Below are 13,165 nucleotides of genomic sequence, written 5' to 3'. Positions count from 1 at the left end.
AATGCGCGGGAATTATTTTTTCATCTATATACAAAAACTAACTGAAAGTTTCTAGTGAGAACAATTGGTAGTAAACCAGAATATGTGCCAACCATCAATGTTAAATTTATGAAAGCACATTGGCATGGAACAAATACTTTTTTTTTTACACTTGCATATGTAATTAAGGCAAGCAAGGTAATGAATGTAAGGTGTTTAATATAATTAAAACATGTAAAATAACACTAGGCAGATGGAGATTGTACTACATCTTTAACTGCGAAACATTTCAGCAAAATACCCTATCCTTTTTCTTCTCGGTTACTTCAATAGATTGTTAGCATAATACAGAGATGCACTTATCCAAATGAGTACTAATACACATGAAACACAAGCTGAAAAGAAAACTGGTTTTTTTTTTTTGGGTATAGTTCGATTGACAACGACCCCAAATTCTCAATTAGCCATCATCAAACATTCAAATTCAAAAATCCAAACTTAGCATGCATAGACGACCAAAATTTACACAAATGAAATCGTACATACTCTAAATCATCAAGCTGTACACAAAACGTTGGAAACAAATCCACCATCTTCACTTGGGCTCCACCCTCATCGACGGCAGCCCGCCGCCGCTATACTCCGACGCGCTGTCGCCGCCGCCGCCGCCATAGGGGTGGCGCGGCGTCCGGCTAGCGGCGTAGCTCATGGAGTCCGACGCCGCCGACTCGGCGGCGGCCGCACCCCCAGCGCCGGCCACCTTGGCGATCCGCTCGATCTCGGCGACGGCCTCGCCCATGGAGGGGCGGTCGGCGCCGGACTCCTCGACGCAGCGGAGGGCCAGGTCGACGTACGGCTCGAGGCCGGCGAGCGCCGAGGAGGCCCCCAGCGCGGGGTCGAGGAGCTCGTGGAGGCCGTACATGTCCTTGCGGCGGTCCACCGCCTCCTTGACCTCCCGGACCACGTAGCGGCCGCGCTCCAGCGGCTTCCTCGCCGTGATCACCTCCAGCAGCAGCACGCCGAAGCTGTACACGTCGCTCCGGTCCGTCAGCTGCTGCGTCATGTAGTACTCCGGGTCCAGGTACCCCTGCCACGTCACATCCACACGTGTCACACCGATAGAAAAAAAAAAAAAAAGATAGTTTAAGCTTTTGGCTGAACTGGTTGGTCGGACATAATACAATTTAGTTTTTTTAGAAAATGGATTAAGCCGGCCTCTACATCCAAGTGGATGCACGCAGCCAACAATTAAAGTTTTTGTGTTGACTCAATGGTTGAAGGCAAAAACCTTTTTTTTATGCTTCGAGAAGTCCAAAGAGAGACTAAATTTTAAACTATCGTTGTACCTCTCAAGAACCATTAAATCATTATATAAAAATTACTTAAGCTTTTAGGTCAATTCATTGTTCGGAGACCGAATAATTCAAGCTTTTGGGTCAACTTGATGGTTGGAGAAAAAAAGTTTTAAGCTTTTAAGTAAAACTATTGGAGATGAATAGTTTAATCTTTTAGGTGGATTGGTTGGTCGTTATGAAATACTCCCTCCATCCTTAAATGTTTGACGCTGTTGACTTTTTTATACATGTTTGACCGTTCGTCTTATTTAAATTTTTTTGTGAAATATGTAAAACTATATATATACATAAAATATATTTAACAATGAAACAAATGATAGGAAAATAATTAATAATTACATAAATTTTTTGAATAAGACGAATGGTCAAACATGTTTAAAAATGTCAACGGCGTCAAACATTTAGGGACGGAGGGAGTATCTTCCTTAAATGTTTGACACCGTTGACTTTTTTAAACATGTTTGACCGTTCGTTTTATTCAAAAACTTTTGTGATATGTGTAAAACTATATGTATACATTAAAGTATATTTAACAATAAATCAAATGATAGAAAAAGAATTAACAATTACTTAAATTTTTTGAATAAGACGAACGGTCAAACATTTTTAAAAAGGTCAACGGCTTTAAACATTTTGGGATGGAGGTAGTACTACTTACCATTGTGCCCTTGACTTGGGTGGTGATCTGGCCACGACCGTCTTCGCCGAGAAGCTTGGACAGGCCGAAGTCGGAGACCTTGGCGTTGAGCCGCTCATCGAGGAGAACATTGCTCGACTTGATGTCACGGTGGATGATCGGAGGGTCAGCGAGCTCATGCAGGTAGGCGATACCCTTCGCCGCACCGAGGACAACCCGGAGCCGCCGCTTCCAGTCCAGCCTCACACCAGATTTCCCTGAACAAAGTTTTCGATGGCACCACCATGAGAGACAATCAGTGTTTGCACTTTCAATAACCACTGAAATTTCCGAAATTTCGATGGTTGTCGGAATTTTGAAAAAAAACATCATGAATTTCGGTGTTTTTTACCAAAATTATTTCAAATTTTAACATATTTCGATTGAATTTAAACAAATTGACCAAATTCCCAAATATTTGAAAAAATCCGAAAATGTAGGTGGAGATTTGTGCTTGCCGGTAGGGTTCGAAATTTCAAACCATGGAGACTATCAGTATCAGAGCTAGACCACTATAAAATCTGTCGACATTTTCGCATTCATCTTTAAGAATTAATAACAATAAGTAGTAGTTTTACCTGTGAGGCTCTCCTTGAGGGTGCCATTGGGGACATACTCGTAGACAAGCATCTGCTCGCCCTGGTCGAAGCAGAATCCGACTAGGCTGACGACATTCTTGTGATGAACCCTGGACAGGAGCTCGATCTCAGTCCTGAACTCGAGGTTGCCCTGCAGGGAGCCTTGCTGGGATCTCTTCACGGCAACCAGCTGACCAGTAGGAAGTGTTCCCCTGTAAACCTGCAGTGATCAACAGCTCTGAATATTTCAAGTTCTGAACATTTCAAGTTCTGAACATGTCAAAGGAGGACAGAATGTATCAGAAGTGATCAGCAATGGCTTCTTCACCTTCCCGTAGCCTCCGGTGCCGATGTCATTGGCCTCCGAGAAGTTGTTGGTGACCTTCTTCAGCTCGTCGAAGGAGAACATCCTCGCACCTCGCACCTGCGGGGCAGTGCTAGTGCTGGTGCTCTTGATGTCCCAGGAAACTGCAGATGATTGCAGTTGTGATGCCACATTCAGAAGAAAGTATGCAACAATGAGATGTTGTTATACTGAATTAGATGATGAACAGTGCTTACCATAAGACTGGCTCCTATCTTCAGTCTGCTTTGGACTTCTCTTCCTTCTAGCAATGCAGATTGTGAGTGCAAGCAATGCTGCAATTACAGCTGCACCTCCAACCGAAGCACCGACGATAAGCGGGATGTGGTTTGTGTTCGATTTTGAAGTTTGCAACGCCCCTGAATTCATGAAACAATGATTCAACACACACATGAGCATTTGTTGACTGAGTTCAATAAAAGCTTCCATTATCTAAAAAATGAGCATTTGTTGAGTCTCTGTAACCACAGCAGGAGATGTCATCTAAAGTATGAATGGTCAAATGTGTGTCAAAGAAATTACATAATTACTATTTGACGCCATTGACTTTTTGATACGTATTTGACCAGTCGTCTTATTCAAAGAAATTACTATTTATTTGATTGTGGCTTGGATTTATCACTAAAATTACTTTAAAACATGACTTACATTTTCGGATATTTGCACAATTTTTTTTAATAAGATGAATAGTCAAACATATGTCAAAAAGTTAACGATTCCATCTATTAAAAACCAGAGGGAGTATGGTCTTACCATTAGCAAAGGAGTAGGTCTGTCCAAGGAAATAGTATGGGCCAAAGTTAGAAGGAGGCTTATATGTCTGGTTACTCAGGATGAAACCAATGCCAGAAATGTCTTGCTCACTAAACTGATCCTTGCCACTGGGGTACACCTCCAAGCTCATCTCCAAGTTGTTGTTGGTGTCGACAAACGGGTCGTGGATCGCAATTGAATCGACCGGGAGACTGAGGTTCAAGAACTTGGCTTTCATTGTCCCCTCCAGCTGAATGAAGTATGAGCTGTTGCCCAGGTCTGAAAAACCTGGTGATCTGAAGAAGAGTGTGCCTCTGTATGGCACAGAGCAAATGCAGGTTGGGCTCAGCTGCTGGGTTGAGAGGCATGTGGGAGGCAGGGCAGGGCAGTTGGAGGTAGTCTTGTATGGTGGCAATGCCGGGTTCGATTGTCCGGTGGCTTTGCAGTGCACGTCGTCGTTCACTTGGTTGCAATATGGATTTCCTGAGAGCCTGTGAACAGAGGTGAATCAGCCAGAGCTCTGAAGATTGTGATAAAAGTAACTGTGGCTGATATAAGCCGTGGAAAAATGAACGAAGCAACTAAAAATAATTCATGGATCAGACTATTATATCTGCATTCTTAGCGAATTAAAAGCCAATGCTAGAAAATAAACTACGTTGAGAAAACCTCAAAATCAACTCTAAAGTTAATGTTTAAAATTCAAATTTTGGCTATGGCTGATCAGCCAATAAGCAAAAACAGTGAGAGTATTCTTACATGAGAGTCTTCTTGTATTGTGTTCCTACAGTTAGTGCTGTGATAAAGTTGTCCCGCAAATCGACTAGTTGGAGCTGACTGCTGAAGTCTGCTATATTTAGGGTGCCATTCAGACGGTTGCCCCGAAGCCTCCTGCATTTGTCTTGAAGTAATCACAGAACTGAATTTGAACTATACTATTTATATCTATCAGTTTAGCTCAAAGTTGACACTAGCATTATGTTTTAAACTAGCAAGCAATGACTACTCACAGTGTTTGAATTGAAGGGAGACTAAAGAGACTTTGCGGTACCTCCCCACTGATGCGCAGATTTTCTAGGTACCTGGAGACAGTGAAAATCAGACGAAAATCCTTGATGAAGTAGCACGAGATATCAGAGAAGATAGAATTATATAAATTGTTGATGATGACTTAGCACAAGAAAGTAGAGAAGAGAGAATTACAGTGAAGTCAATGACGATGGCAAAGTGGTTATCCAGGAGGGCGCATCAGATGCACTGAAGCTGTTGTTGCTCATGTCCCTGTAACAATGTTTCAGGTCAGAAGAGGAAACAGTCCAGAAATTTGCATAGTATTATAATTGCAGGTCAAATCTTGTTTTTCACATTGGAAGGTTTGACTCATCACTTACACAAAGCTGAGTGAGCTCATTCCAGTTAGGTCTGGCAATGGACCAGTAAGATTGCTGTTTGCTAGATGGCTATTTTCAAATGAAAAGAAAAAAGAGAGTGAGCTACTAATGTTTTAGAATTGATACAATGATACTAAACAAAAGCAGACAAACATAATAAACTCACAATTCTGCAAGCTTGGTTAGGTTCTTGAGGTTGGTAGGAACCGGTCCGGTCAACTGCGCATTGTTATCGAAACGCCTGTGACGAACAAATTTCATGGCAAAAGGCAGCAGTGTCAACCTCTGAATTTTATTGTCATCCATAATATGTGCTTGTACTTACAGAACTTCCAGTGTATTAAGAAGGCCTAAGGTAGAAGGGATGCTACCGGAGAATTTGTTGTTGTCAAGAAGCCTGGATAATTACAGATGTAAGAGATCAGCCTCAGATCTGAGCTTCACAACAATAATTTACACAATTGTGAGGATGAATAATTTGGTTAGTCATACAGATGTATCAGCTTCATATTTGAGTTGAAAATCTGGCTAGGTATGCTGCCAGAGAGCTGGTTTATCCCAAAATGGCTGCGACAAAATGTGTATACATATTCATCAGAAAACAGACCAGAAGATCAAAAATCTTATGACATCAATAAAAAAAATAGTAATGTACTTACAAGTGCTTAGTACTTGTGAGATTGTCCAGACCAGGACTTGTCGCATTGGATATTGGAAGTCCTCCAGTGAGCTGATTGTCAGCCAGATCAAACCAATATAGCTTTGAGAGGCCGCCAAGCGATGGCGGTATGCTACCAGTGAACTTGTTGGAGTTCAATGATCTGCAGGAATGGAATACAATTAGCAATCCTTTTTATCAGGATTATTATACTGAAATTATGTGTAGAAATATTACGAGAAGCAATTACAATGTCAAAGGCTTATACAATAATAACACAGAACAATATAATGATGCGTAGATCTCCTGTGTGTTTGAGAAAAAAAAATAGAACAAAGATTAAAGTTGCTACTGGTTAAGTTGCGAAGTAACATATAAATGATGCAGATTTCATTAAGGAATTTCTGCAAACATATCAAGTGCATAACTAGACCATGTTTGCAATATTTTAAAAACCTTGAGCCATTAATCCTTTGTGTTATTGAAATGGACACCAGACCTGAGAATTCAATATTATCTAGTAATGAAACAAGATAACATTTTTTTTGTTCATTCTCCATAACAAATATACTTGAATTGTCCCAAAAGAAATAGGTTTAACTGCATCGCCCTTCTCTTTCTGAATGTTCAGACCAAGTTCTTAAATTCTTACTACAAGATTATAAGCATGCATGACAAAACGCTGACCAATTCAGCTATTGGTAAATGGAAGGACACCACTCGATTAGGAGTGAGTATAACATAAATTGCAAAAGTCTAAAAACCCAACCATAGTATTTGACAGTTGGAAGGTCAATCCAAAACTTAGGGAAAACATCTTGTGTTCAAGAAGATAAAGTTTAGGACATGCAAATGAGATAGTAGGCCTTAGATTTTGGACATAGTGAAGAATCAGCAATCAGGTCTGAACTGTTTCTTACAGAAATATCAGGTTTGAGAGCTGGCCTATCTCCTTTGGTATTTCACCTGTAAAGCCGCAGCCGACAAGAATTCTGCAGAGAAATGAGAGAGGACACAAGTCAAACAAGAATCCATGCACTGAAATTCTCCAAAGTTTAACTAGTCTCACAAGTTTTGGAGCTTGCTCAAGGTTCCAATGGTTGAAGGAAGGGGGCCATTCAAGTTCTTGTTGTAGGATAAGTCCCTGCAACAAGAAAAGAATCGTTTCAGAAGTTTGCATAAATTTCCAAATTTCCAACTATTGTACATGTTTACGCCTGATTTGCAATCTAAAGTGCTCAAACTACAGAGAGAAGAAGATACATACAGGTACTGCAATTCTGATAAGGACTGAATGTCCCCGGAAAGCGTCCCGGACAGTCCGAAACTTGACAGTCTTCTGTAAAACACCATCAAAGAAGGAAGAACACAATGAGAAGTGATATCCATGGGCATATACAAATTTCTGGTTCTGATACCAACATGGATGTGACCCGGTTCCCGGTGCAAATTATCCCAATCCATTTGTCTCCACATGGATCGTTGCCAGCCCAATTCGATGGTGCGCTGCCCCAGCTACCTGCAAGCCCGTTAAGTCCAGAAGCTGCAGGCATAGACAAGATGAACAGCAAACTGAGCAAAATTAGCACTGTAGTAACATATACTTTTGAAGAACTGAAACTATACTTACTGTCCTGTGCGTTCGTATCGGCCGAAGCGACAAAAGCTTGCACAAGAACAATCAACAAGAAGATGATAATCCATGGAGAAACCCCCATGTTTGGGCAGTTTCTATTTCTCTCTCTTCTCTCTCTTGAGCTGCCACTGAAATGCTTTTAGCAGCTCATCCTTTTGCAAGGTCAGAAGCTCTGATTGAACTGCAACAGGCTAGATTAGTTGTTAATGTAAGGTAGGAGATGACACACAATTGTATATGCATCAAGAACGGGTCAACACATTGATATGCATGATTGATCCAATAAGTAACCTGCGTGCAACTGGGTGTAGAAAAACTGTACAAGAAATGGGGGAGAAGACCCAGATGGAGTCAACGGTCTGCAATTTGTTTCCGGAAAACGACATGATAAATTTCTAAACTGTTATACATTAAATTTGATGATGTTGGTATCACATAAATTTTATCCATTCGAGTTAAATGGTTTTGGTAACACATCGCAATCACTTAAGCTGATAAGATAGTTTCTGAATGAGAAAAGGTTGAAGAGCATGTGCATGCGAGTCTTTGACCCAAACAAGAAGGGACTGAATTGCAGGTACAAGGAAGTACGGTGAGTAGTATAAAATTGAGGGAAAAAATATGGATGATGTGTAATTGCTCCACATCTAAATATCTAATTGTTTTTCTTTTATTCTTTTGTGAGACCATTTTTTCAGTTGTTTATCGCCAACATGAGCTCAAGCTACAGACAATTGCAAGAAATATCCCTCCTAATGGTCCTAGTTCTTAATTAGTAGCTATAAGCAATTGTCAAGCATTTATACTTGTGCAATTTATAGTTGAAAACAAGTTGGCACGACCTTAATTGAATGGGTCTATGCATTCAATCATAAGGATTGGCATGTGTGTTAGCAGTTGCAAGTGGGGAGAAGAGAAGGAAATAAAAGAAAGCAATAGCTAAGTTTTCAGAAGCACTTGTACTTGTGGATGCATGAACTTATATTTCGACTGAATCGTATCTGATAAAACCATCCAACCAATTTCGTATCACATTTATAATAGTGATTAGTACGATATTAACTGTCTATCTTCGATTTGGCATTTTTCCAGTTCAAATTTCTTCAATATAGCTCATTGAAATTCAACCTGATTCCAACATCAGCATGGTGATTGCAAACATAATATATTAATGGTAGTATATTGTGCTGAAATGGAATTCAACAAGATCTGTCATGCCCACCATGTCAGTTGCGACAAATCGCTCCAATAGTTGATTTTGGAGTTCTACAACAGGTCATGTGTGACTGCGGTGGATTGATTAAAGTATGTGGAGGTCATTATCTAGTTGAATCCTAGAATATAACTATGTATAAACAAAGTATGATCCTTTCTTGCTTCCCTTTCTCAAAGAAAAGAAATGTAATCCAGTAGGATCTGTCAAGGAATTTGTCGAATGATGTTTTGGACATTTGTTATCGATATTCTTCTAACTTTCCTATGTTCTGTAAATCTCTGGAAATGTTTAGACTGCTTAAAGGGCAATATTGATTGGCTTCAACGATGCCATTGCTCCTTCTGATCACTTGTAACAGATGATGAGATATTGTAGAAGGTGCAGGTGAAATTTGAGAGTGAAGAATGAGGAGAAGAAGAAAAAACAGAAATTTGAGGATGCTGTATTTGGATATTATGAATATGCCGTTTGAAGCCTCTGCCCTTCGACAAGTGGTTGTCAGCAAAAGAGACAAGCCGACAGCAGAAGATACCTGTACTTTTTGCCATTGCCATATGGTCCTTTTGCAAAACTTACTTAACAACATTGGTCTATTTCTAAAATAATTTTCGCTGAGGATCCATTTGCAAAATCATCATATAACAGAAATTTTCTACAAGATGTCCAAAACGTAATAGCATTTTTTTGTGATTATCCGGTAGACACACACACAAACACCACTTGCACACCCGCAAATACACCCCCTCCCATGCACTCAAAGATATGGAAACCAGCGACATATCTCTTATCTCACTAAATTCCTATTGAAAGCTCACTAACGTATGCATAATATTTGTAGGTGCTAGGTTTTGAACCCTGATGAGTGAGTCGAGTCATGCACCCATGACTTCACCACCAACACACCATCAATGCTTCCTTATAAAATACTATTATTTTGAATATTTATTATCAATCCTTGCAATCTTTTTGTTTTTTTTGTTATTTATGTTGGTTAGGAGTGCAATATTTTAAATCAAATTATACATTGCATTCAGATGAATTTATATTTGTTTTTTTTTTGGATTTGTTACATAATCTGAACAAATGATCCAATCAGGGTTTGAACTTTCAATTAGAAAATTATATTTAGGGGACTCTAATTATGGATGTCCTACTTCTATCTGAAACTATTTATAGCAATTAAAACATTAGTTGTATAGGGAAATTTATAATTTAAAGAATAAATTGTGGTTTTTAAATCTTTTAATTTGTGGCCTGAAAACCGCAAACCATAGTCTACCTGCAATGCTGATTAGATGTAGACATGTACTCATTCATTTGATGACAAATTCCGTATTTATTACCAAAGTGTGACTGAGCACTTGAGTTGAGCTGCTTATATTTGATTTGTGGAACCCCAGTTACATACATTCAAAACATCTGTTAACACATTTCTGCTGTTTTTAGAACTAACAAACTTAGACATTCATGCAAAATGACAATATGACATGGTTGGTGGAGAGCCACATTCTCAAACACTGACCCTCTTATACAAGGGCAAGCAGGTCTTGCACCTTTGGATATGGCAGCTTGTTTGCAATCTTGATTTTAGCATGAAGGTGCATCTGGCTGATTCTTTGGAAGTGCTGCCTGAAATGCAGGAATTTCCATGTATGTGTCATGGAGTCTTGCCAAATTTGGGTACTTTGTCTGCAAGAAAACAAAATTTCATTGCTGATATTTCTGAATCAATTAGGATGGGAACGCTCGTTATATGTAGAGCCAATAGCAGAGGAAAGTTGCGTACGATATCAATTTGGAAGCGATTTATGCCAGCATGGATCTGTGGTGCTAGAAACACATCCCCCTGTATGCAAAACATAGAAGATCATATTAATTAAAAATTCATTGCAGAAGAAACATGAATATTAACCCTATCTTCAAATACTAATAAGCATAAATATTAATGAGATGTCATATTCACTAGGTTGATTAAGGAAGGTGTAAGCCAAATGAAGTATAAAATTTTGTTGGACAAAACTGTATATATGGTTTTCTGATATGCAGATTGCAAGCTTTTTTTTTTCCAAAAACATGACCTTTTGAAGTTTTTTTTTCCTAAAATGATTGAATCTCATTTCAGAGTGATCGATAAAGGGAAGAGATGTATCAATAAAGAAGCATTGGTTAGGAATACAAACCAATTGAACTTCGTCCCCAGTAGCATATTTAAAGTTGGATCCTTCTAAAAGCTTTTCGATTGCTGAAACAAAGAATAAGGGCAAGCCAAGATGGAACTGTAAGTATCACTAAAAAGGACAAATTCAAATAGTTACTGATCTCTTGTAAATTTAAAGTAATGGACGTTGTCAACTGATTTACATTCATTTTCCAACAATGCAGAAGATACTACAACAACAACATGCATGTCTTATAAATTCACACACTTCCACAACACTTTTGACAAGGATATCCAGAAATGTAAATGCAATATAGAACAAAGAAATATGTCTCGTATTTATTTTAGCACTGAAGGTAGAAGAAGATATTATATTTCCAAACCAGATGGAAAATACAAACCTTTGAAGCCCTTATCAATATAATGCTGAACTATCTGAAGACTCTCATCGGGGCTTAGCTTACCCTCATGCAAACCCTGTAAATTGGTCCCATAAATTAATATTCCACAAACACCATTGCACTAATACAGAAATTAGTTGCAACGACAAAAACTCCGCAGTGGTAACTAGCTGTTGGCAAAAAGCCAAAAAACTTACAATTACAGCATAACCTTGGAGAGGTTGGATGCTTGAACAAACTATGTTTGCAATCTGTAACAAGGAAGGAATACACATATTCAAATGGGGAGCAGATAAAAGTGTGCTCGATGTCAATTATTTTTTGCATATTCACATGAAAATATACAACTTATGGACAGTATATGTGCAAACAAAACACTGAAAGTTCAAAGACCTTTTTATTCAGTTCAGCAAACCGTTTTTGTGCCATAGGACAGGAGAAATATGGACAAATAATTCAGTAGTAGCACAAGATACAGAAACTTTGGCATATGACATATACCTGAAGATTAAGAGCTTTCTTTTTGAGATCCTTAGGTAGGAGAGCATGTTGAGGGTATTTATCTTCAAGATACTGTTTTTTTATAAAAACAATAAAGTTTGTTAATGACTAACATATACATTTGCATATTGGAGAAATAAATCCATGAGAGAAAAATAAAAACTGAAGTGCTAGCTATACTCACCAATGCAATGGCGAGAGAGTCAGAAACAACTAGGTCTCCATCTACTAATGCTGGTATGTACTTAATTGGATTGATTTTCTCATAGTCTACAAATGGAAATCACAATAATATGTAATTGTTAGATAATGCAATAGTAACTTGTGAACATTAAAGATACTATGATGAAGCAATGACGGAGAAAGCATTTTATCGTTCATTATCAAAGAGAACACACTGAATTTATCAAGCATACTGCAATTCCAATGTCAAGGAAATTAATTGTCTGTATGCAGTCAGCAAGGAATTCTAAGTGACAAGAGAATCCTATTGAATACTGAGGTAATAAGCATCCTCATCCTCAATCACATCTAGTTCTAATGGCATCATATTTTCATCCATTGGATTAACTCAGACCATGGTCACCCTTCCTTGTATATCATCAATTCCAAAAGCAGAAATGAAGTGCATAGTGTAAAACATGAAATGTGTGTGACTATTTGGTTACCTGGATCTGTTCGAGGATTGACTGACTTGTACTCATAATCCACACCTTCAGCACAGAGAAAAATGATTTATTTTATTTTTAGCTTATCCAACTATAAGAACTTACAATGCATATCATCTGATAGAAAAGTATGCTCCAAGTTTGTGGCTCATCAATTGTAATCAAATTTTAACTGTGAATCTGTTAGTTGTCAATTGACAAATCAGCATATCATCAGGTTCTATTGACAAAAATTTTGCAGAGCCAGACTGTCAGGAGCATCAAACTAAAGGAAATCAATTAATCAAGTGCATATCTGATCTTTCCTTTCTTCTTTAGAGTTACTTTTACACAACTGTTCCTGAGCCACCTCTAACAGATGGAGTTCTCAGTATTGGCCCAGCAAATAGATAACTCTAGACCTGACTGTTGCAAAACTTAAGAGTGTTTACATCATGAAGAGGCCACATCTTCCCTGACCCTCTTAGCTAAATCAGTAAGAGTGTTGACTAAACCACAACTAATTTGTTGAAGCTCAGTGAGGCTAAAGAATCAAGCAAGCTCGCTCCAATTGCTCAAGAATTGCTTACCTTTGAGATTGAGAACGATCCGGATTCGGTGAGAGCAGGAGCTGATCCAGGCACCGTACAGGATTGGCTTTGACGACGCCATTGCTGGCACCTGCTCCTCCTCCTCAGCTAGCAACTTAAAACAGATGATGAGATGTCGAGATGAAACCGTGAAATTAATGGAGAATGAAGAATGTGGAGATGAATTATGAATGAAGAGAAAATTGGGGATGATGTATATAGGAATAAGTTGACTTTGATGAGTAGTCTCTACTGTTTGGAT

General features: G+C 38.7%; 2 protein-coding genes across 2 annotated transcripts; both read right to left on the bottom strand.

The window, feature by feature from the left end:
* Positions 1 to 266: 266 nt before the first annotated feature.
* On the bottom strand, positions 267 to 7,789 carry LOC4351777 (leucine-rich repeat receptor protein kinase HPCA1). Its single transcript, XM_015764307.2, has 19 exons — positions 7,385 to 7,789; positions 7,177 to 7,297; positions 7,022 to 7,093; positions 6,824 to 6,898; positions 6,675 to 6,746; positions 5,756 to 5,917; positions 5,589 to 5,663; positions 5,422 to 5,493; positions 5,263 to 5,337; positions 5,097 to 5,165; positions 4,909 to 4,986; positions 4,716 to 4,787; positions 4,465 to 4,596; positions 3,706 to 4,196; positions 3,150 to 3,311; positions 2,917 to 3,056; positions 2,589 to 2,808; positions 1,993 to 2,228; positions 267 to 1,066 (listed from the first exon to the last, which is right to left on the bottom strand). Exons 1-19 carry the CDS (start codon positions 7,470 to 7,472, stop codon positions 575 to 577), a joined length of 2,904 nt encoding a protein of 967 aa, XP_015619793.1. The 5' UTR covers positions 7,473 to 7,789; the 3' UTR covers positions 267 to 574.
* Positions 7,790 to 9,922: 2,133 nt separating this feature from the next.
* On the bottom strand, positions 9,923 to 13,154 carry LOC4351776 (glutathione S-transferase). The gene is made up of 9 exons (XM_015764305.3): positions 12,904 to 13,154; positions 12,335 to 12,379; positions 11,851 to 11,936; positions 11,667 to 11,738; positions 11,363 to 11,416; positions 11,166 to 11,241; positions 10,787 to 10,848; positions 10,393 to 10,452; positions 9,923 to 10,295 (listed from the first exon to the last, which is right to left on the bottom strand). Exons 1-9 carry the CDS (start codon positions 12,983 to 12,985, stop codon positions 10,194 to 10,196), a joined length of 639 nt encoding a protein of 212 aa, XP_015619791.1. The 5' UTR covers positions 12,986 to 13,154; the 3' UTR covers positions 9,923 to 10,193.
* Positions 13,155 to 13,165: the final 11 nt, after the last annotated feature.

This window comes from Oryza sativa, chromosome 12 (assembly GCF_034140825.1).
Source record: "Oryza sativa Japonica Group chromosome 12, ASM3414082v1".
Lineage (NCBI taxonomy): Eukaryota > Viridiplantae > Streptophyta > Magnoliopsida > Poales > Poaceae > Oryza > Oryza sativa.
The sequence above is the reverse complement of the archived record's forward strand: the minus strand, read 5'-3'. Positions and strand labels throughout refer to the sequence as shown.